Raw genomic sequence first — 26,069 nt, 5'->3', positions numbered from 1 at the left:
TTTTGTTATTGAACCTAAATAGGTAATTTGGCCTGATACGGCTCCGTTATTAGGCATTTATACCTCTAGCAGCTGTTTACATTTTATGAAGCCACAACATCAAACTTTAATGTTTTTATTGAGGTTTAATGTGACAGGCCACCAGGAAATATAACATATTGTGAAATAAAAGAAATAATAACAATGCATTTAAGTTAATTTAAAATAGAAACTCTTGTTTTGAACCCAGCTGTTCTGATCTTAGATGTTCAATAGAATGATTTGGATTAAAACATATTTTCGTGTTAGAATTACCCAAAAGTCCAGATCTAAGAATACATAAAACAATAGTGACACAAAAGGGCTTGAATGCAAATGTAATCCAGGCTTTTCTGTTTTATTCCCATTTCACATTTCTGCACTTCCTGTTGATCCGTAACAGGAAATCCGAATAAGTATGCTAAATCTTTAAAAAAATACTTCAAATCGTTAGAGTACTCTGGGAAAGTCTGTAGTTAACTTTCTTTATGCATAGTGATGTGTATCCAATACATGGTGTCTTTAAAGACTCTGCAAGTTTATATCCTTTTATTCCTATTCCACCCATTCGTCTACCACTCTGACCTATTGGACTTTTGTGCTTTGCATCATCCCATCTTATATTAACACCAAATTACTCTGATTGTTATTGCAGTCAAATTAATAGTCTGCCCATCTATTTTTTCATTACTCTTCCACTGAATATGCCAGTGCTACACAAAAGAACAGAAATGAACAGTTATAAAAGACAAGAAATGAAGTAGAAATGAGGGTATTATTCAGATGTGGTAAGCTGATGCTTCTTTATGTATTGTAGAAATGGTGAGAACGTATGTACATCTTCACATTCTTCAACTCAATTCGACCTCCAGTATGAGGTTATATAACATTTTCTTTATTAGGAGATTTAAAGGGGTTAAACTGGTCTTATTCATCTGCTTCCAAGAAACCAGAGTACTCTAACTTAAGTGCTCTAAAGCCTTTTCTTCTGCTTCATTTTACTGCATCTTCACTTATTTTTCTATCCAGCCCTCAAACCCAATGATTGCAGCATGTTAAGCAATGTTTACTTAGGGAAGGGGATACATTGAACAGAAATTATAAGCAAACATGCCTATATGTACAGTATAAAGCAATGTAGCAGTTTGTGAAGGTTTGTATCTTTAAGAAATAGGAAATAAATGAAAAGAATACCTAATACACAATTATAGGCTTTTAATTTCCACAAATGTGCTAACTCTGAAAGGGTGGATAAATTGTCAGAAATAAGAGATGCCCAGTGGACTTGGTGTTATTAAGAGACAGGTTTGAGATGTGCATCTAATTATTTTATTATCAGACAAATGGTTCCCAGAGAAAGTGGTTGTAGAACATGGAGGAAAATTGGCTCCACAAAACCCAAAATGTTGGGGTTTTCAAGCATTGGTGACTTGTTTATGATCATGCCAGGATCTTATAAAGATTCTGCTCCATCTAGGATTTCTAAAGGCTTAAAAAAAAAACACAAAAAAAAAACATTTCAGACTGATGGATGTGAAAGAATCCATTTCTTAGCTGTTCCTAACATTAAGACATGATGTGTTTTTTTCTGGGATTTTTTTTAACCTGCCGCAAGTTTTCATACAGGTTCACCCTTTACTAACGTCTTAATGTGGCAAGTCAAATAAAATGGTGTTAATCCAAAGTAATTTATTATTCTCCAAGAGTGAAAGTTAGGATTTCACATACATAGCTCTGGGTTGGTTTATTCATCATAGAAAACCAAATTCATGATAGAAAATCAAAAACATATCTAGAAAAATTTCATTTTATGTCATTTTATTTTTGTTTATTTAATGCTGTCAATTTAAAAACATTAAATTGCTCAATAATGATGTTAAAAATATATATTTTTTAATTTTCTTTTTTTATAATAAAAGTAATTTTGATGTTGACCTTTTCCATAGCTGAGTATCCCTTCTAAGTGTTTTAGACATGTTCTTAAGAATGAGGCTCCTTCCAGAACAAGCTGCATTACAGCTAATATACAGGGCTGTTTATTTAATCCGTTCCTAAATGTGTTGGTTGCTTTACCATAACCATTTTATTTGCTTTGATTTTTAAAAGAGGATCTCAGGACACAGCTTTTGTTGTGCTCATACTAAAGGTGTATAAAGACAACTTTGGAAGCTGCTGCTTTGCACAGTAATAAAGATGAATACCCATAGTAGAGTGAGAAAGGAAAACAGTAATAGTTAAAAAATGTTGCCATCTACCTTTTCACCTCCAGAGGGAGCTCTCTTCTTTGCTATTAAGCCCAATACAGAGTCTCAAAGTTTCTTTATAAAGTCACCACTAGTTTTTTTTTACTACTAAATGCAAGAAATTATATTAAAGGTGTAGGGGGTTCCCAGATTTGACATCAGGAAGGTTTCTTACAAACTCTATAACCTTTTTTTTTTTTTTTTTTTTTTTTTTTTTAGAACATATTTATTGACTTGTTGGTATTTTCTTTTATTATTCTTTACAGATCCGAGGATTTCTGTCAAGGTTTGACAATGTCCTGCCTGCCAGCCTGGCCTTCGATAAATGCACTGCCTGCTCACCAGTTGTAAGTGACAGTTTGTCTTTTCTCCAGCTCAAACCGTGAAGTCGTTTGTCGGAAAGGCTTAAAAAGTAATGAAGATGTATAGATTCTGATTTCTTATCAGATCATGTTGTGTTACTATGTGACAACTGTTTTGAAACACTAATTGCAGTCAAAGCAGAAATTGAGGGGATTCCCAGCTCTCCCATTTTCATATTGTCAGTGTAGCTGTGTTGAAATGTTGTTCCTAGAGGAATACTAAAGAGACGCACACAGGAAAGCTGGTTAAACCATCTGGTAACAATCAGGCAGCAGTTGCTCACTGATGTCAGAAAGTGTCGTACGCTCTCACCATTGCTGTGTGCGCACGAGTGTGTATAAGTGAGCGTGTGTAGATGGGTTGTAGAAGACTCTAGATAGTCTCAATCTGCCAAATAGGGGTGGGAAAAATTACCCTTTCATGCTTTTTACTGCTTTACTTTTGGTTTATGTGGTGAGTTGTAAAAAAAGTGAGAGCCATAAAGAAGGATTTTCGATTTACAGAGAGGGGTAGTTTAAAAAGAAGCCAGAGGAGACTGATAGGTGGGTGGTTGCGTAGGTGGGGGGTCAGTACGGAGGGGGTTACAAGCAGAGGAAATGTAGTAGTGAAAAAAAGGCTGTTGTGATGAGTAGAGGGCTGGTTCTCCCTTATTCTCTCCCCCAATCTGAATGCGCTCTTTATGTCGATAAAGAGGTCATAAAGCCCCAGATCTATCACTTTCATGTGAGGACAGAGAGAAACTAAGAGACGGAGGGGGGCAGGGAGTTTGCTAGCTTCAGCTCTAAAACTTCTCTCCACCTACGCATTGGTTTGTGGAGAAAAAAAAAAAGGATGGTTTTCCAGCCCATCTTAAGGTGTCATATTTCTGTCCGTGTGACTGATGAAATGATTTGGTGTGCACAGAGCTGCTCACATGGTCTGATGGGTAAAGGCGGTGTAGGCAGGAATAATGGACATGAGAGAGAGAGAACACATTTTGGTTAGGCAGGGATAAAGGTTGTGAATTAAATAGGTTTCAATCCGACCAACACATCTTTAGCTTCTCTGTTTTGCATTTGCTTATCTGCCCTTCACTCTTTTCTTTTCAAGCTACTCCAGTTTCAGTTCAGCTTCTTCCTTCTCCTCGCTTCCTGAACCCCCCCTCATATCTCTCCACTCTTTTGTGTATCCCTGTGCCCATATATCGGTGTGCTCCCTTTAATGGCGCTGGTGTGTGTTTCGGTCTTTGTCTTCCCTCTGGATTTGTGTGTGTATTTCTGCTGCAGTCAGCTGTGTGCTGCCAGGTCACTATGGAAACAAAACAATTCAGCCTCTGTCTGGGCTGGAGCGGTTCCTGTAGAGTTGGGGCTTTTCACTCTGTTTGTGTGTGTGAGGGTGTATGTGTTTTCTAACTCTTGTGGGGCTGGAAGCCAATAAAACTACACGCCAAAGAGTAAATCACAGCTGACGTGGCATTGTCTAAAACCATGCCAGACACCTCTTACTACAGCTACTTGGACACACAACAAAATGTGCCGCCACTATAAATGGGAAACTTTTTTTGTACATTGATTTAAAATGTTCTCTCTAAATATCACTTCTCTACCCATTATTAATGACTTAGTATAACTTTTGCTTTTTAATAAACAAGAATAGAAGAAAAGTATCTTTCTAAATTGAGCTTTTTAAAAAATCAAAGGCTTCTTTAGGGCTAAATTGATCTAATTTTCATTAATTTGATGATAAATCCACCAATCAGGACTTTTGAAAAAGATTTGGACGCTGTTTTCTTTATTGGGATTTTATTTAACAGACCAACATACTGGTGCATACCTAGAGTTTAATAAAAATGTTACATGAAATTACCTTTTGTAAAAAAAAAAATCTGATTAAATTACATTTGAAAGGATTTTCAGTCTCCATAAGGTTTACACATCTAGAAGACGAAATCATTGCCAGTCTCTGCAAAATATCTCTACATTTATCTGTGAGGTTTCTCATGGATCTAATTTAGTCACTGAGTTTGTGGATGGTGCAGCTGGTCAGGTGACACCTCTTTTTTGAGATGTATTGAGACATTTTTTTCATTCTATACACTTGGTATTGATTAAAGCTTCTTTTATATCAGCATACATCAATCACATCCTAATCATTTGTAGTAACTGCAGATTAGCGACAGAAACAGGTAAACATTAACAACACTATTCCTTGTACTTGACTAGTTTACTGTCTATACCAGAGCAGATTTACTCTGAAGTTAAAACATTGTTGAGGCTAATTGATGTAACAGCATGCAGAATAAAATTGTGCTTGGCTTGTGGGGAGTAAAGTTGTCAGACTGGCCCAGTTTTGGAACCTGGGGGTGGATGAGTCATATTTCCTTGTGTGTAGGACATCTCACATGCAGGTGCACAGAAAAACCTTTCATGCAACCACAAAATATAATCATCAAACACCGCCTTATGGTAGGTCATACCCTTAAATGCATCTAGAAGGCATTTTCTTTGTTTTTAGATATCCACTTAATTCTATGACTGACTGGTTGATGTTCTGCCAACAGTTAATATTAAATTGGTTCCAAATTGGATCTTTCCTCCTCAGTCCCTAACTTTGCTTTATCGTTTTTGTCTCTCTAGATATCAAATATATTTTCTTCTTTGATGCATTTCAAAGGTAGCGTTTGATTCAAGGATGTTTGCAATGACTAAATGACCAGATCCTCAATGGGAGTCAGGTTGCTATCTGTGGCTTCATCAGGGACATTTTAACAACATTGTTTTTTTGGAGTGTCGTGTAGCCGAACCTGTGGATGGAAATGGAGAATCAAAAAAATGAAAGATGAAGAAAAGAAAAGGGAGGCTGAAAAGGTGAATGGCGGGAACATCACTGTGTATTGTGGGTGGTGTGTCTGGCACCAGGACCAGACGCCAGATCGAGTCTGCAAAACACACAAACGTTTATACACACATGGACTAACACACAAAGGCAGTGCTGAGTGCAGTGTACAGATGTCTGAAGCAGTAGTAACTCTACACCTGCAGAAGAGGCTTCGTAATGTTCATGAAAGGCTCATCCAATCTTTGGGAGGAAGTCGCAAAGGCAGAGGATGTTTGTGTGTGGGTCTGTGTGTACCGGGGCAGTGGTGTGGGGATTTGAAGTCCTGTTCGGACATCAAGATAAACACATCGGTATGGCTGTGGAGGTGTTAGCTGGTGTGTTTCAGAGGTTCAGCAGATGAAAAAAAAAATTTTTTTGATTTAAATTTCATTTTGATTACACCCTGTTAATCCATGCTTTTGCATCATAATGATTTTGTCTTATATGCTCGACACAAAGAGTGCCAGAACAACATTACTTGAAGACCTATGAGTTCATAAATCATTTATTTCTTTTAAATTTTTTGTTGCCATGTTTTGACTTTTGTGTTTTCCTAGAGTGGTGCTGCACAATATTAGACAAATCTGTCATCGTAATGTTATTGTTAAATATTACAATAACAATACTATTTACAAATTACAGCCGTTTTACATTTCAATCCGATTGGGAAATTTTGTGCATGTAAACAGAGCTAGTGCGGGGAATGCGCATTGCAGTGTTAACAAGTAGCCATGACTCAGCATAGTCATGTGGTGTCCTATCCAGTATGAAAATAATCTTAACTGACATGTTATCTACAAGCAGACCAGACATACAGAGTTATTTAGATTGTTTCATTGCTTATCAAGTAGAAACTGAGGAGTGCAGCGCCAAGATTCGTCGTGGTGTCCCTCTATAGGGCTAAGGCCAGCTCTGTGCAGAGGTCCAAAAATTATTCTCCTAGATCAGAACAATCTTTGACCATTAGTTCCCTTTGGCTTCTTCCATTGGTGACATGTTTAAGCATTACATTAATCTGAAAGTCAAATATTATGGAAAAGTATAGAACACTTTAATAAAGGTTATAAATAAATGAGTTAACTTTGATGCATAGCATAAATTTGATCTGGTAAGTATACCTTTTTGTGCATATACAGTATGTTACCGTCATGCCAAAACTCGGTCCTTGAAGGCCGCTGTCTTGTAGGTTTTAGAGGTTTCCCTGCCTCAGGCACTGGCTATTCTTAAAGGAATTCTCTTATTGTATCATGTACAAGAACTTCCAAAAATGTGTGACATGTTTTCCAAGTGTTTATAATGTTTATAATGACCAAAGAAATAAACTACTACTAACAAAAGCTAGTGGTATTCCACCATCTTTCTCCACTTTGTACACCATGTCCACCACCATTTCATTCCCAGTGAGAAATGTAATACCCTTTCATAATGAAATCTGTATTTGTATCTAAATCTACAAGCAACAAAATCAAAAAACCATTTCAAGTTTTACTTATAATTAACGTTTTTCCATATTTTTTGTAGACATGTTATTTCATTGTATGAGGCTAATGCACGGGACTATATGAGGTTCAATTTCATTATTTGGGTTGAAATTATAAGCTAAAACTCATGAAGAACATCCACTTTGATACCCTTTGGTTAAAAAAAAGGTTTAATGCTTAGTCAGTGAAAATAAATTCAAGTGATGAATTGTGTTACTGGCATTCTTTTATTAATGCATTGTATTTAAACAATAGTAGGCTACCAAATATGGTGTCCAAATAAAGCTATTCTAATCTATTCTATTGAAGGAGTTTTTTGTGATTGCAACATTGCAAACATTGAAATTCTATTGTTTTTCATTCAGTGTATTTTGCACCTCTAGTTTAAGGTATGCTATTTAGTAGCATACCTTTATTTCTTTTTTTTTTATTTCTATGATAAATAGAAGTGTAAGACATTGAAGTTAAATGAAAATGATTTGAAGCAGTCAAAGCTTTACTCCCTACATAGCAGAGTTTATATCACATTAAACTGCCTTTAAATGCTTTCCTTGTATTTTTCCTCTTTTTATGCAGGTCCTGGACCACTATGAGAGGGAAGGTTTCAGCTTTCTCTCCCAGGTTTTTAATTCCTCCCACTCATTTCTGGAAGACCTGACAGGACTGACTCTGCTGCACCAGGAGACACAGGCTGCAGAGGTAAATCACAGCCCATAAAAGCCTGTTCTGCTCATTTGGGCAGAATTTGATAGGTGCATTTTTAATAGTTTTTAATTTCTAGTTAACAATTTTTTATCTGTACACCTGATATTCACAAATAGAGGTCTATTTTTTTTTTTTGCACATCTCTATTTTTCCACATATCCATTACTGTGAAATGTCCACAGCTGATACTTATTTTTTATTCTCGAGATACAGAGTTTTATTATAAAGCATTATATAATACTATTGTAAAACACTGTACAATACAGCATTTATTTGTTTTTACTACTATAAAGTAGTAGAAGTTTTTATTTATTTTATATATATATATATATATATATATATATATATATATATATATATATATATATATATATATAGGAAGAAAAACAACAAGTATGGCAGACGATAATGCGGAGACCATTTTTTTATTTTATCATCTTGCATCATTGCGTCCTTTACTGCGTGCGGGACACTTAAGCAGTTCACACAGGAGATCACACACAAGTCGCATATATTTGGAAATGTGAAACGGCAACACAAAAAAAGTCGGATTTCGCAAAAAAATCGGAATTGAGCATTAAGGCCTGCAGTGTGAGCGTATCCTTTGAGCTGTGTGAATGTAATTGTACTCTTGAGTTGAACAGGATGAAATTCATATTAGCACAGTGCTAACTACTTTGCACACATCTGTAACAGTGTTCTACAAGAAGGGGACAATGTGGAGTTGCTTCCTATAAAATGTCCAAGTAGTTTTTTTTAAATGTAACTTTGAGTTATTCAAAGTTTTGTTTGGATATTGATGAAATGGTAAAAGTGTCGGACATGTTTGGAATTTGCCAAAGTGCATCCATGGAAACTCCATAAAATGTAAAACAGATATGCTTGAGGTGAGTTCGACGTAAATTCATCTTTAATGGTAAAATAATGCTTTTAAGGTTTTTTTGGTTTTTATGTTTGAGATTTGGCTTAAACACATGGATTGATAGCCTTCAGGGAACAAATGTTTTTGACTTTGGCATATGACAGTGGCAGTCCTGCAACGGTAGGATTATTGCTTCAAACCCCAGCTTTGTCCGTCTGTGCAACACTTCATCCAATGATTATATCAGAATGCCCAAGGGCAGCTGTGGCTACATTGTAGCTTACCACAATCATGTATGATTGTGTGAATGATTAAATGTAGTCCTCCGACTAGAAAAAACACTTTAATATTGTGAGTACATGCCCTTTACTATTTATGTTTGAAAAGCTGAACTTCCTTTATTATTGCTTTTAAATTTTTACAATAGGCTTTTTTTCCAAAGTGGAGAAATATCTCTCTCCTCTTTGACTTTTCTGACATGGAGCTCAAGTTTGTGGGCTTCAGGGAAAAAAAATCCCGGCAGCTATCCAGAATAGTCTGTGGTGGAATATGGGTGGTTTTCCTCAAGACTCCCCTCTGACAGCACAGAAGGAGTCAAGGGAAAGGCACAAAGTGAGGTAGCGTGGGTGGTGGAGGCTGGGTCTGATAGTACTACGGTGTGGGAAATTCCCATGTACTTTCTCTACAACTGTAATATATTAAACATCAGTGGTAGAAGAGGCCTGAAAAAGCCAAGAAAGTTTTACTGGAATATAAAAAATACAATAAAGAGAGACTGGTCAGAATGGGGAAAAAAGAGAAAGAGAATGACAGGATGGAAGTTAAATAGAAGGGTTTCTCTATTTACTGTCCATCTCCACTTCATTCCCTATCATTTTGTATATCTGTTGTTTCTTCCTTCTCACCCCACCCACTCTCTCTCTCATACGAAGCGTGTTGAAGAGTCTGGCGTCAATCCTTTTCTCTTCAATCAGAACATAGAGGGATTGTTTTGATTGCTAGGCCCACTAGCGCCACAAGTCCTAGCGCCTGTTTCCTTTACACCGATTACTTTTTCTACAAACTAGTGCTCTTAGTGAACATCCTGTAAAGATTTTCTCACTCTCCCCTAATTCCAGGAAGTGATAAATGAGGTTTTCATTTGTCAGTACTGAGAACAATATTCTTCATTTGGAAAACCTAGAAGACTTTGTGGCTTAGTTTTTCTTATTGTAAACTTAAACATGTGTGGTGTGAAATAAGGATTGAAAGTCCTAAATATAATTTGCTTGAAACAGTTATTTCTATATGTAAATTATCTCTCTTAGTTTTACTTTGATACCCTACTAATAGAATTTCAGAAACCTAAGCAACTTGAATTTGCATTAAAAAATAGCATCTTTTAAAACTTTAGTAGTTTTCTCCTTAATGCATCAGTCTGTATTACGTACAGTGAAAGAGTGTCTTTGTGTGTATTTGCACACTCTAACGTGTGTGACCAGTCTAAACTATAATTTACGTCATGAGATGTCTCCAATATGTACTTAACGTCTATTTTGGGTGAGTGTGTAACATGAGAACCACTTTTTACGCGGCTCCTGTTGGGTTTTGGGGCAATTCAAGTTTGGTGAAATTTTAGACTGACTGAAAGCTGTGCGTAGATCTTTGTGTGTGTTTGAGAGCGTGCGTTAGTGCATGCTCATAAGTCACGCACAAAGCCCTGTGAATGGCTCCTTTGTGTAAGCAGCCCTGCTAGGATTTCAAACTGTGTAATGAGAAATGCTGGATGGAAAATCTACTACAAATCTTGCAAAGGTTTTTTTTTATATATATATTTCAAACATTTGTATGTAGCATAAGTATTAAATCTTTTGTGACTCATTTTGTTACTACAGCAATGTAACATACCGTACATGTCTTGATGTCTTCTGTACTGTAAGAAACGTAAGCGTTGTTTTTTAAAATCTTGGGAGCGATTACAATTTTATATTTTAAAGATTTGCAAAAAATAATTGCTATGGAAAAAAAAGATTCTGGACTTCATCCTTTTGCCAATTTAAATGTTTTCTTCAAAGTATATTACATTTTAAATTAGAGCAGTGTTTCTCAGTGGCTTTTTGATTTTTATTTTCTATTTATGTATTTATTTTTTTACCTCAATCATTCTGGCAGTGCTTATAAAGCTAGCATAACAATCTGAGCAAGCAGTGGCAAACTTTTCAATGCATTCTGTTGCTGCTCCGAATGCAAGATGCATAAAATTATGAAACACAGATGCAGTTTTAACAAAAACCTTTTTCATAAAACCTTAAACCAACAATAAACTATAGAGTGTGTTTTCAACAGCATTTTTCTATTCAAATAAAAAAAAAACGTTATTAAAATCATTTTTCCTTTGGTTCTGACCTAAAACTGATCAATGGAATGATATCCTACTTTGAAAAACCTTGTCAAGTTTTTGACAACATCAACAACATAAACATGGATTTTCAGCACCACATACAGATTGATTTTTGCTCCTGATAAAAGCATCAAAGCTTAGAATAGAAAATGAAGCTCTTAGGTCAGTTTCCTGTTGTTTCTGCTTTCTGTCTTTAGATGAACCAGAGCTAAGAAATCACATTGACAAGGCTGACTAGTGACAGGAGTTTCATTGCTTAAAGGTATAGAGGACAATCTTTTATTTCCTGGTGGATCGTCTAAATAAGTGGTCCTCCTGATTGTCAATCATTCTGGTGATATTTTTACGTAAGGCTGTCTTACGTGTTCGTCCCGTTAGCTATCTTTTTCTGCATGTGTGCTCCTTTAGACGTGTATGTGTGTTTAGCTACAGTTTCAGAGTGTCATTGAAGCTCACCTTTCCCACCGTGGTTCTTTGAAAATGGCAGAGGGTTGTAAAAGAAAAAGTGTCTATGAACTGTATGAGAAGAAAAGAAAGGCCTCAGAAGAGTCAAATATATCGCGGAATGCTTTGCATGGAGAGCTCTCCTTGCAAAGCATTATGGGAATTACTGTCACAGCACACTGTCGCTACCTAACAGATGTGTCTAATAACAAAGGTGGCAGGCACAGTGCAGTGGAGGAGGAGTTATATGACCAACGGGGAGCAAAAAGTAGTGATCATCTGTTCGAACGATCAGTTAACTGATTTCACTGTAATGTCCACTATTTAGCCCCCACTCTATATACTGATTGAGGGATTTAGGGGTTAAGGCGGACTTTCGGGAACAGTAAGCTTGTATGAGCTATGAGAACCGCAACTAAACAGAGTGTGCCCAAGAAGAAATGGGCTCTTGCATGATCTCGGACGTGCATTTTTTTCAAAGTAGAGAGGGCGGGTCTTTTAAAAAAAAATCGCGAAAATCCTCCACAATAGCTTTTAATTAGCAAAACAAGGACACCCGCTTATCCCAGTGCAGCATTAAAACTGAGACACCTATGCATACTCAGCTTGCTCCACCTCCTGATTTCTTTGTTTCTTGCGAGTTTAACAATTTTCATGTTGGTACAGCATCCAGGGTCCAGCATCCAGTCAACAGCTCTTTGTTTCTCAGGAACAGCGAATCTCAGATAGTCTAATTCTTACTGCAATTTGCCATGGATAATTAGCATGTCTTGACAAACTGCATGTCTTCTATGTATAATAAAATGTTTGCCAGATTACATTGCAGTGCAGTTGTATCACAAACTTTCACAAGGTTAAATTACTCAATTGATTTATTTTAGCCTGTAAGAGTGTTGCTGGTACCAGCAGGTAAAGTTCCATTTCTGCAATTGACAACAGAACTATAACAGAGCTACATTGGCTTTCTGGGATTCTCTTGATGAGAAGTTCCCAGTGACTGATTTGACTGGCAGTCGTCCAGGAATTCACAGAACCATAATAGCACTTAGAGGGTTTTTAAGCACAAATACCCCCAGTGGACCAACGCTTGTGATGCTGCTTTTGGTCAAAAATATGTGTACAAGAAACCATGAATACAAAATTTCAAAATAAAAAAGCAAATAATTATATAAATTTTAATGCATTTTAATATATGTCATTAATTAACACGTTAAAGTCCCAGTCCTAATTAAATATCAAACATAACTGTTAAATCATGCTATTAAAAACTGAAGAATTCTAGAAATTGAAGTTTGAAAAGCAATGGAGTTTTGAACAAATTTTCTGTACTAATTTAGCTTGAAATTGTCAGAAAGTGAACTCTTGAAAAGGATGTTGATCATGTCTGATATTTAAAGGTGACATATGATTAATAATTCAACTTTTCATTATGCTAAGTGTTTTAGGGAACACACCCATACCCTGCAGTCTAAAGGCCTCTGAATGTACCAAACACACCATGTTGTTTTTTTTTAATCTGTCAGTCCCCTCAATCTACAAAGAGTAACAACTGTATTACTTCTCACACTTTGGCATTTTTTTTTTTTTAGTAACATGATTGTTATCTGTTTTATTTCCTTTTTGGGACTGTGAAACCTCAATAACAAAGCTCTAAATATTTTAAAGTGTAACGTTTATCACAGTTTATAGATTACATTATGGTATTCTTTACATAAGGCAACTGCAAGATGAATTGAATGAAGGTTCAATTGTAGCTCTTAGGTTGACTGGGTTTACACAAAATAACAGTAATGCAAAGCTTAGAGGGAAAAGACACACGTTTATGTACATTTATTTTAATGTTTTTTCACTACCCAACAAGGCTGCCTTGCAGCGAGGAGGTCGCGGGTTCGATTCCTGGCCCAGGGACTTTCTGCATGGAGTTTGCATGTTCTCCCTGAGCATACGTGGGTTTTCTCCGGGTACTCCGGCTTCCTCCCACAGTCCAAAAACAGGACTGTTAGGTCAATTGGCTTCTCTAAATTCTCCTTAAATGTGAGTGTGTGCATGAATGGTTGTTTGTCCTGTTTGTCTCTATGTTGCCCTGCGACGGACTGGCAACCTGTCCAGGGTGTACCCCACCTCTCGCCCGTAGACAGCTGGAGATAGGCACCAGCACCCTTGGCGACCCCACTTGGGATTAAGCGTGTCAGAAAATGGATGGATGGATAGCCAACAATGCTTTCCAGTTGAATATAGGATACTGTTTCAAGAAAAATATATTATTGTACTGTGTCTATTCTACAACAAAGCTGTTTCTGGGGAATAAATGATTTTTAACACATCAGTTCAATAAAAGTATAACACACCAGACAAGAGTTTAATATGAAAGAATACAGGCCAAGTAATATGTTTCTCTAGGACTCTTTTTCAAGATCCAAGGTAGTTCATTGGGGTCATTCTTTACCCCCATCATTTCCACCGTGTCTGCTAGGTTGTAAACTGATTACCGGGGTAGATATCTATGCCAGAAAAAAAGTCCTGGTAGGAGTCTAGTATTTACCCTGGGATTACCCTAAACTTTCAGGGTGGAAATACGTCAAATGAGTGTATAAGCACTAAGAATAACATTCTAAGCAATACATTTCAGTCATCTCATTTGAAATTCACCCACAGTCCATATGCTATGTCAATCGTGGCTGTGATATGTAGTTTACTTTTCCTCCTCTAGGAGACATGGGATGAAAATTTGTTTGTCAAAGCAACATCTTTTTTAAAACATATTTTTGAAACGTCTCATAGACGCTTTTAACAAAAACCGGTCTTGACTAACAAGCAAAACAATCAAAAGAGGAGGGTGTATCACCAAAAGGCTTTAGGTTTAAAAGAAGTAGGCACTCTGTATGCATTTGTGTCTGCAAGTCTCTTTTGAGATAAATCCATCTAAATTTATTAAATTTGTGTTTTCCTTTTATGGTTTCAGCATGGTGAAAAAGGTCAGAAGTTAAGGTTAAGTCACAGTCGGTTCTGAATACAATGCAAGCTCATTTATTTCTCCTTTGGAACATGAGCAAATCAATTCCGAAGTATGTCTGTAAAAAATGTTTAAACCTCATACAGTGATACCTTATCACAAAGTTTAGAAAATTAAATTGCAAGGAAGGAGGAAGTTGTTAGTTCCAGTAAGGTTTTTATTGCAAAAAGCAGGGCTAAAACAGCATAGCTAAAACCCAGGTTATGAGTTTATGATAGTTCCAGATAGTTTTTTAATTGACGCTTAAAGTTCAGAGTAATTTTACTATAAGTTTAAAACACCAACATTGAATTCTGCCCAATTGGGACATTTTAAACAAAATAATTTTTGTGAGCTATAACATATCTTTCTATATTCAATGGTTCTATTCCAGTGACTTCATTGATTCAAATTTACTTTTTCCCATATTGAATATGATCAGAATTTTCACATGTTGACATGCATATTACATATTCATCTAAAAATTGTTTTACCTCTAAAACTTGTTTATCAACTATGAAATCAACGTTGGGATATTCATCTGCTCTTTGTTTCAGTTCTAAAAATACGCTCTGTTTATATTTGATTATCTAAAGAGTTTGGGTCAGGGCTTTTTTATTTTTAGTTGATGGTATTTATAGTTTTGCAATAATGTGTATCATTTGAGATGCATTTAGCTGTACCATCAGTCACTGTCCTCTAAATATATTTTTTAATTTCTAAAATAAGATTCAACCATCTGAAAGTGTTATGTTGGAATCTAAAACATTAAGATTTGGGCTCTTATATGAAAGTCTTTCACTAGGGTGTTTCAAAGTCAAATGTTCAGGGGATCCAAATTTGTATTACTAGTTAATTGAATTATCTTCAACTAAACTTGACCTCACCATCTTTCTGAAGAAAAGGATTTTGGCTGGATGTCACTACAGGCCACAGAGGCGTTGAATATTGGTTAAATATAGACACCTGAGTGGGGTGTTGGGTCTGTTTTAAAACAGTCTGTAAGCCTTCAGATGTCGCTAATCATAACGTGCGTCTTATTAATCCCATGTAGGACCAAAGGTCACTTAAATGCCCCTTTTGTCCCTGACCCACACACTGCCCCTTGACGTAAAACTGCACCAACAATAAAAAAGATTTAGATTTGCTGGCCCATCCCCCAGCCATTTGGCAGTCACACAACTGCGAGCGTGGTCACAGTGAAGCCTCCCACTGGTCACATGAGTTTTTTTCTTTTTCCCGTTTACGCTCTCGCCCACACACACATTTACTCAGCGAGCGTCAGCAGGCCCCATGTATGTCAGAGCTTTATCCAAACACAGCCACAGTTGCTACAAGCTGAAATTATTACCAGATGAACCTGGGAAGGAAAATTATATTAAGGCTGCTTTTTCATTAGTACAGTACTACACCATTCTGTGGAACGTAAAGATGGAAAGATGGAGATGAGACAAAGATGGAAAGATGTTGAGATACAGAACTATTTTTAAATTCCAATTTGATCCTGAACTTTGAATTTATTGTTTGTGTTGTGTGCATGTTGGGGGTATTGTGTTGCATTTTGTTATTTCTTTCTATTCTTACATGTTCCAAATAAATGCCCCTAATTTTCACAAATATTCAATATAAATATTGCCTTTTCCACTGCAGGGACTTCCAGCCCTCCATGCCTCTCGAGGCAGTTTTACTGAAGTAGTCTCACTGGTACAAGGTCTGGGTTAGGATTTATCAAATTAACCTATGATTCTTAAACGGGCAGGGTTTAAGCCAAAATAAGACACATTTGCAGAAGAAAAAAAAACACTAATGTTAAAGTTAGACATATTACACTTTCTGTGATGCAAAATTAACCTTATTGATATATTTTTAGGTTGGGCTGGGAGATATGGCTTAAAAATAAACTTCTATCATACTAAATCTAATACATCTATTTTCCCCCCCTTCCTTTAATTTAATTCAATCAAGAATGACAGAAGTTACTTATAAACACTGGCTTTCATTTCAGTTATCTATTCTAGAAGTTAACCTGAATTCAAAGTGTGACTGAACAAAAGCTATGTAACATGCTTGCAAAATGTGTAAAGAATGAAAATATAACACAAAATATTTGCTGTCAGTTGCAAGTGACAGGATGTTGCAACTTTGGACAACAGAATTGCAAGAAGCACATTAGTGGAAAAAAAATATTTTACAAAATTAAAATAAAAAATAAACAACAAGTTTGATTAATAAATTATATTGATTCATTGCCTAACTTTAGGGGAGAATGTGGGTGTGTAAAATGAAAGTCAAGAATCAAGATATCCCTTTATAGAAAAGCTCTCTGATGTTGCCGGTGTGCTTACGGTTAGCTCGCCCTACCAGCTATCAGCTGATGAGGCTTAGGACCTGCGGTAATCAGAGAGAGCACCTGATTCTGGGTACATCTTTTTCAAATTCCTGCTCGCTTTCAAGCAGTGAAATAGAAACAAATTTCTTTCACATGATACCTAGAGGTTCTTGTTTGGTTTGTTTTGTTTTCATAGCTCTGTGCTTCAAAGCAGCCTACTGCATAAACAGAACACAGCCATTCTTACAATCAAGTTGGTTGAATTGTCTGAGTTTTTTTAATTCATTTATTTATTTTATCCTAAGGCTATTTAAAGTTTTCATTAGTACTACAATTTCAAAGGTATAGAAATTGTTGGTATCAATCAACAATTGTACTACCTAATATAGTGAGGGTTTTTTTTCTGATCCCATAGACAAAATTAATGGAAAAACAGAAGGTGTTTAAAACAAGAGACCTAGTTTAGTCTCTAAAACAGACATGGCCATGGCTTTATGCTAATATGTTTGTTAGCTGTCAGAATTTAGTCAGAATTCTGAGAAAAAAGTCAGAATTCTAAAATTAAAGTCTGAATTCTGAGATTAAAATCAGAATTCTGAGATTAAAGTCAGAATTCTGACTTTTTTCCCATATTATACTGAAATAAGATTTAAAATCAGTTAACTTTTTTTCCAGTGACCCTAATCCTCCTCCGTTCTCCACATCCTCGCAGCATAAGGCATTTATTACTATTATCTTATTAAAGAATCCAGTTTTAAATTGATTTCAGACGTAGCCAAACTACTTGTTAATCTCCACATGTAAATTTTGCTTCTCTATTTATGTTTTTTGTTAAGTTCCCTGATTGCAGTTACCTCATAATTCCATTCAACGTAGTTTATTACTATAGTGCTAACTCTCAAGATGTGATATTTTAACATACTATAGAGAGTCAATTCAAGAAAATCATTCAGGCTGATTGGTTAAAGGTCTTCTATCTAAGGGATCCAAGATAATTCCATCAAAAGTTAAACATAATTTAATATAGAATATCTAGATTTTTGGTTGAATATGTTATATTTGTGGGTTACATGTTTGTACTGTGGCCGGTAGGTTGCCAGTGGAAACTTCAGCCCCGTCCATCTCAGTGGCTGGGTTCTAGGGCCAGACATTACACATGTGTTTGCACCTGTGGTCAGAGGGCCCACTCGTGTCTATTTTATGGCAGCAGTTGTGACTAAAGCTAACCCTGCTACTAACATGTATAGAAATGGGTATACAATATACAAAAAGAGTCAAATGTTTTACTCTTTCTGTCAGATTTTTTTCTTTGCAGTTATACTACATAGAAGTATAATTTGTCGCCCTGAGGATGAGACGATGTCTACTCTCTGCTCTGCTCACCCTGACAAAGAGATTTTAATCATATCAAGACATTTTACAAGAATAAATGGAGGATTTTGTAGTATGCTAGCTGCGTTTTCGGAGGATAAACCCTCCTCAGGTTTCTGTACTTTCTACATGACTATCATAAATAAATTCAATTCAGTTTTTTACAGTGCCGATTCACAACACATGTCATTTCAAGGCAATTTACAGAGACAATTTAACCAGATAATACAGTCAGACTGATTCAGAGTTTTCTATTTAAGGAAAACCAGCTAATTGCATTGACTCCTTGACTCGAAGGCAATCCTTCACACCAAGCATGCTTGAAGCGACAGTGGAGAGGAAAAACTCCAGTAGAACCAGGCTCAGTGAGAGCAGCGATATTTCTCTCCAGGATGGTGTCACAAACAGGAAAAGACCAGATGAAGCTACTGTGAGAAAAAGCAGAGAGAGCATAACGTTAGACATTGAACTAACAAATTCTGCAGAGTGGGAAAATAGATGTAGAATGAAGCAGAATGATAAAAAAGCATTCCCTATGTACTCCAGCAGTCTAAGCCTATAGCAGCATAACTATAGAGATAGCTCAGGATAACCTGAGCCACTCTAACTATAAGCTTTATCAAAAAGGAAAGTTTTAAGCCTTGCCTTAAAAGTAGACAGGGTATCAGCCTCACAGACTAAAACTGGTAGTTGGTTCCACAAATTAGTGCAAATCCCAAATTTTAACTAATTTGAAGGTTTGGCCCAGTCAGTTGTAGATTTTGTTTTACCAACGTCTGGTTTTAGAAACAGAATGGAGATCATTCTTGATCATTTGCTGTAAGGGTCCTCTTGAACTTTTCCTTTTTATTGATCTCAAAGACCAGTGACTGCTGACATTTCTTTTTGTTTAGATAAATGAGCTAAAAAGCAAACTCTGGACCAATGCCTGATCACTTTTTGTTTGTTTATTCATGCAAATACATTTTAATAATAAATAAAAGCAAATATACCTATTCTGTTTTCAAAGCCTTGTTTTGTGGCAGATCCATACTGTAGGAATTCACAGTATATTAGCTTTAATAGTAGTATCACCCATTATTGTTCATTTTTAAATGTACCAGTATCTTACCTTTTAGTATTCATTTGCCGATTTTTTTTTTTTACAATGCATAAATGCATACATGTGCTTATCTGTTAGGGTCATTGTATAGCACATGTGTATTAATATAACATAAGTATGTTAACTATGCCTGCTTGACATATATTGCGCAGCTAATTATAAAGAAATATTCCTGGATGCATGTCAGCTATGTAGGGACATATCCCATCTCATATCCTTTCTTTCTTTACACATTCCTCTCCTGAAGCTACACATTTGCAGATTAACTTATTCTAAAGATAGTCTATCTTGCCTAGCTATTTATGATTTTATATAGCCAACTTTGTGCCATACTCCATTTTTGTGCCATACGAAAACCTCCATATCTAACTTTAATTACTTTATGTTTTCCATCATCAGGGCACCTATATTGAAAAATGTATTTATAGGTGTTGCAATTCATCATGCTACAATATGGTTACAGATATATGGTCTCTTTTTTTATTTTGTATATTTACGTTTCTCTTTTAGACTGTTCAATAAGAATTCCCTTAATATTTTGCCAGGAAAGACTTTTTTAAGGTAAAAAATGGCTATTAGACTTAACTTTTTGTTATTAATGTCAAATAAAGGTTAACAAACATACTGATCTAAAAATTGTAAACACACCTGTTAAAACTTTAGACTTTTATGTCTGTTCTTTGCTATACCAGGTAACCAGATAATCAATCTTCTAACTGTAGGCAGACTCACCCCACAGGGCATGAGCACAATGAGGGTGGAGTCATCCACAAAGATCAGGAGATTGACAGCTTTTGTTGTAAACCTGGATAGTAGAGGGGAAAGAACAAAACCTTGAGGGGAATTGGTGCTGATGATCCAGTCAAAATAAAGCAAACTGTAGCTCCTTGCTCCTATTCATTTACCTTTTGTGGTGTCAAAAGGAAGGACACTTTCTTGTGAAAGGAAGGAACCGGACTGCTATGCCGATTCGTACAACCTTTAGCCTATCAGATGCCATTACATCTCTATAACACACATGGATGATGCGTGTTAAATTGCGACTACAGTCTTCCAGAAAATAATAAATGAAAAATGCAAGTTACACAATTGTAGATGGTGATTGAAGCCCTCCATTATAACTCAAAGCATATTAAGAGTACAGGTGAAGAAATAATGTACTTCTGTGCATATATGTCCCATCAAGCAAAGGATTTTTGGAATCTGTAAAGGTTGTAAGGGCTAGTTGGGAATGTTGGGAGGCCCCTTTGCTAAATGAACCATTGATTGGAAGCAATCAGCTTATTCTTTCTACCTCATTTACTGCGAGAACTATTTAGACAGCTATTATCATGACGATTCACTTCCGCTCTGAGTTCTTAATAATTTGCTGTATTGTAATGGATCCTTAAGGCTGATTTATACCACAAAACTAGGTCGTCTGCGTAGGTGTTGCAGTGAACACAGAGACTTCCCCGCCCCCTCCTCAGACACAAGACTACACCTCTCCCAAATCGTAGGTGACAGTGTCAGACAGTGCCACAGTCAGGAGGCCTCTGATTGGTCAAATCTACATCCGCTCTACACTATGCACATTTCCTGTTTGGTACCTTACCGGCTTGTTTTGTTTTTATGACCATGATTGGGGAAAACGATTCATGAAGATGGACCAGCTAGAAGAGCGAGGTGCGTGAGAGTGCTGGGATCCTTTTTCCACCTGGATCCCCGCTCTTTTTTGCCCTCATGTCTCACCGTTGTCGGACAAACTGGCCCCCCATTTCCTCCCCGCCTCGGCTGTATCTAGACCCACAGCTAGTTCGTGATTTTTCCCTTTTGTGTTGTGGCGTGGAATAAACTAAAAATGCTTAATACCTGCGACAAGCTCACTGCGACACACTGCCGCGTGAGTATAACCAGCGCTTTAGGCCTTTTTGTCCCGCTGCTTCCTGTCTGTAATCCACATACAGGTCATCTTGCCAGCTCTTTCACCCTTTTTAGAAAAAATTGGTCTAATTAAAAAAAAATGCGGCCTTAGTCTTAGCCTTGGAAGAATCAAACTTTACTCCACTGACTTTTAACTTTTCTTCCTCATGTTATAAAATAGTCTTAATATTACCAGCTCTCATTAGATTCACTATTGTTTTTTACCAACAACAATATTTGGATCATTTCTGGTAACTGTCAAATTCAGTTTTACTTTGGTAAAGTCTGAACTGCTGGGTGATGTCTACATTCTCCTTCCGCAAATGCTTATAGTTGTGGAATTCTTCACATATTTGTTTTCTTTTTTTTTGCAAAGCACGTTTTCAGCTAGCCTAAATCACGTGTCGGCAACCATTGCAACCTAGTAGCCAATGTCGCAACTAAGTGCAAGTGATTGTCCATGTTATCCCTATGTAGTTCAGAAGAGACTAAAACAAGTTAAAGACTAAATATGGTTGTGATGTTTGGCGGAGTTGCACAGCAGAGACTAAGCATTCTTTGGAGCCAGATGATCTGTTCTTCAGTAGTAGCAGAGCAGCTCCTGGTAATGTGTCCTAGACGGTTGGAGGTACCACTGGAATCGATTGTCCAGCCGCAGCTCCTGGTGCAGGTGGTTGCTCTGGCCAAACTGGGAGTAGATCTGATGGCACTGACGGCGTTGTTTAGCTTTCAATACCACATACAGCGCTATGATGAGGTGATTTCACAACAGGAGCTGCTGTTTGACCATATTCTGTGCCGCATCATAGATTTTGACCCATTGGGCAGACAGAATATGGTGTAAGCAGACAGACGTTCCTTTTATTTATTATTGTTAAAGCTGTGAATTGTGGATTTCAGCGCAGTGTCTGTGACAGAAAGCTAAAATATCAAGTAGCCAACTCCAGAAGATCCATGTGAAAGTTCAAGTTTGGTGTGAATGTAAATTTCTGCCTTTAGCCCAGCTAAAAAAAACATTTCTTTAGAGCCACAAAAGTTACACAACAATTTTTTATTTAAAAACTGCTTTTATGTCTGTTAAGAGGTTCTGAAATTTACAACATTATGAACTTTTACACTAAAGAGAATGAATACATTTTCTCTAATGGATAGTATTTTTATTTATGTAAATATGCATGTAGCTTACAACCTAAAGATAAAAGTGTATTGTACACAAGGTGCTCTTTACACTAGTTTTGGAAAAATAAGCCAAGCATTTATTTATTACCTTTAATTTTAAAAAATACTCTTCAATTCAAGTTATGAAGAGCCACAGTGGAGGCTCTGCGGACCAACTCTTAACTGTGGAGCCGCAGGTTGCAGACCCTTGGCCTAGATCTCAAAGCATCATCCATTGGTGCAAATAAATGTCCATTTACTGCATCTGTAAGGGTAGATATTGTTCTCCAGGCTTATTCATTTAAAGGTTCACAAACAGCAGAGTGCTCTATCAGAATCATCTGTGGTATATAATGTGTGTTATTTCAGCTAATGGCTGAGTATTTGGGTTGTTCCTCATTCTGTCTCTCTGTAGCTGAGGTAATATGACTCTTAGAGCTTACATAGCTGCTTACTGTTTCCCATGTTGCAGGATGTTAATGTCTTTCAATGTTGTTTCTTTTGCTGTGGAGATGATAAGGATGAAGTTAGAATGGAAAATCTGCTGAAGATTTATACTACACTAAGTCCTCTGTATCTATACTTTAGTGCTAAAAATACCCTTTCATATGGAGCTAAAGATGGATAAGGGTTCTACTGTATGTGAGAGAATAAGAGGACTTATGACACCCAGGACAGCTGTCCTACATCTTGAACCCAAAGAGTTTATCCAGAATGACCAATCATCAATCATGGAGGAGTTATTTTCGCAGGTCATAAACAGGACCCTTTTCCCTCACTACATGAGAATACTTACAGCCCTTCTGCTCCTATACATGGATCCTCATCCCCGGCGCCAGTCAGTCCTGAGTGATGCCCCCTTCCAGGCTGGCAGCTGGCTGCATGCACGGACTGACAGACAGATGATTAGGTTGCGACAGACTGAGTAGTAGTCGAGTCATCCCTGTATAGCTCAACACTTCTTCCTGTGCGGTGGCTTTTAACAGCTATTTCTGGATTTGTGACAGCATGGCTCCTTTAGAATTGACTTTCACTTCCTAAGCCACCCAACCAACATCCACTTACACTGTGTGGGAATCACCACAGAGCTATTGAAACATCTACTGTAGAATACTAAGCATGCACAAAGTTTCTGGTAGCAGTAGCTACTGTATGATAACCCTGGATAAGATTCATTATATACCCCAAAACATGCTTGCATGTCTAATTCCTGATAAAATTAGGTTCTCTCATTTGCATCTTCATTCTGGGCCTGTTGTTGTTTCCTTCTACCTGTGTGAATCTCATCTTTCCATATCTGTCATTTTTGAGCAAAGCTGAAACATGGATACTAAAATTAATCCCTGTCATCTGTTTGCTTTTATATTCTGCTTATTTTGAGCTGTCTGACAGGCATTACAAGACAAATTTCATGTGTGGCGATTAGGGTAAGGAGAAGGCTGTAATGTATTTTTCTATATATAAAATTATATACGTTTCCTTTTTCTATTTTCTCATACTTTTTTCATTTATTTTAAGCAGTAGCAAAGACCTATTATCAGCCATGTCCTGGACAGAAAAAAGAGTGTTTCCACACAGATAATCATCTTTAAGTTATGGTACCACTCTATTGTGTGATTGGACAAAAGGCCTCTCCAAACCAGGCTGATTTTTTTTTTAACATTACTTTTAGGCTCTAGTGGCCTTTATTTTTATTATTTTTAAAGTAGACAGACCAGAAAGGGGATTACAGAAAGGGGGGAGGAAGTACTGCAAAAATCATAAGGCCAGGACTCGAACCTGTGACGCCCCTTAACCCCTGCACCAGCACTGTGCCCATCCCAGGCTGAATTTTGATCACAATTATATGTATAAAGAGAGAAGAGAAAATAATAACCCTACAGAATCAATTAGAAAATCTACACTATTACATTTGAAAACCTGTTTAACACTTTCTAATGTACTTTTTACCTCAAATTATTGTGATATCATTAACTGCTCAATGTTAAAGGTCGAGAATTGCATTCTGGTAGGAAAAAACATATTTCAACATATATATATTGATATTTCTAGCAGCTCTATTTAATTTAGTTTAAGTATATACCTTCGATTTACCAAATATTACTTCTTGATATGAGACAAGCAGGTCAAATCCCCACCCAGATTTACCTAATTTAGAAAAGATTGCTGTGATTCAGTTAAACGTATAGAGGACAACCTTTCATTTCTGAGTGGATTATCTAAACAAGTGGTCCTTGTCAATCATTCTAGTGATTTGTTTACATAAGGTCGTCCTATGTTCTCATTCCATAAGCTATCTTTTTCTGTGCATGCGCACTTTCAGGCGTATATCTGTGGTAAGCTATAGTTTCAGACAGTCATTGAAGATCACCTTTCTTACCGCGGTTCTTTGAAAATGGCCGAGGGTCATAGGAGAAAAAGTGTTGACGAAGTATATGAGAAGAAAAGAAAGTCCTCACAAGAGGCAGATGAATCTCAAAACACTTTGCGCTGAGAGCTCTCCTTGCAAAGCATTATGGGATTTGCTGTCATAGTGGCCCGCTGTCGCTACCCGACATATGCCTCTAATGTCAAAGACGGCGCAGGCACCGCATAGTGGAAGAGGAGTTACGTGACCAACAGGGAGCAAAAAGCAGTGATCATCTGTCTGAATGGTTGGTTATCTAAGTTCGCTATAAAGTCCACTATATAGCCCCTGCTCTATATAGTGATTGAGGAATTTCAGGGTTAGAGCTGACGTTCGGTTACAGGGTTGTGCATACGCATTTTTTTGAAGAGGGCGTGTCTTTTCAATAATGTGCGAAAATCCTCCACTATACCTTTAAGGTAAATACACTCAGATTTAATTCCATTGCTTTGAATTACATTGAAGTCAGATGCAATTTTCCATAAAAACTAAGAATAAAAAATACCCTGAATCCTTAATAATAATAAGTTACATATTAGTTTAAAGTGTCATTTCTGATACAAACTAAGATACCATTTCTTGAAATAAGTACATTTACCACATTGTTTTGTAGAGCTGAACAGTACCACCTAGACTTCCTTTGTTTACATCTGTCAGAGAGTCAATGTTATCTGTGGGTTATGTGCACATTGTGTGCAGAAATAGTATTGTTTTTTTTTTTTTGTCCTCTACGAATGAATTTTCTCCTTTTATTGTAGACTGCTATTAGAGCAGATGTATGCCATAAAGTATGTTAAAATACTGACTCAGCAGCCTGAAAAAAGAAAGAACATAGTTTCTCTTGGATAGTTAGCTAAAGTAGATTTTATTTAAAAAGTATTTCTTTCATAAATCTGTAATGCTAATTGTATAAAGCTGCCTGGTTGTTTTATTTGTGTAAAGCAATACTTTCTGAATCATAAGTGTGGAACTGTTTGTTCCTGGTTTGGCAAACTCTGCAAAACCATCCAGCTGCATCAAAGACTGAGATAAGAGCTGGCCTGTCCCTGTGCTTTTGGGCCTGCATGTGCATGTCTGAATCTAGTATAGCTCTATTATGGCTTCCCATGCTGGTCAGAAGTAAGCTGCCTATGGGCACTGGCTTAAAAGAAAAACACTCTCCCTCCCTCCCTCACACACATTTATTATCTAAACATCAAGCAGAAGGCCTTGTCTTATCTTTCACTAGGCTCTACTCTGCCCAGCACATGTTGGATATGGATATCATCAAGGCTTTCATTCAGATTAGTGATCAACAATAGAGGATTTTTACGCCTGAAGACTCAATTCAATTAAAAAACAATTTATTCATCACAAGAAGAAAATAAATGTGGTCATACCTAGCCCAGAAATCTTGCCTTACATACTTCATAGTTTTATAATGAAGAAGCCCAAAGTAAATGAAATTACTGTGTTG

At 36.7% G+C, this 26,069-nt stretch overlaps 1 protein-coding gene across 1 annotated transcript in view; it reads left to right on the top strand.

The window, feature by feature from the left end:
* Positions 1–26,069, top strand: part of atg7 (ATG7 autophagy related 7 homolog (S. cerevisiae)) — a 107,489-nt gene that overhangs the window by 58,749 nt on the left and 22,671 nt on the right. Inside the window, exons 18-19 of the mRNA XM_038307837.1 lie at positions 2,528–2,608; positions 7,538–7,660. Coding sequence (XP_038163765.1) covers positions 2,528–2,608; positions 7,538–7,660 — 204 coding nt within the window. The remainder of the gene's footprint in view (positions 1–2,527; positions 2,609–7,537; positions 7,661–26,069) is intronic.

This window comes from Cyprinodon tularosa, unplaced genomic scaffold, assembly GCF_016077235.1.
Source record: "Cyprinodon tularosa strain WSP-4 unplaced genomic scaffold, ASM1607723v1 ctg621, whole genome shotgun sequence".
NCBI lineage: Eukaryota > Metazoa > Chordata > Actinopteri > Cyprinodontiformes > Cyprinodontidae > Cyprinodon > Cyprinodon tularosa.
The sequence above is the reverse complement of the archived record's forward strand: the minus strand, read 5'-3'. Positions and strand labels throughout refer to the sequence as shown.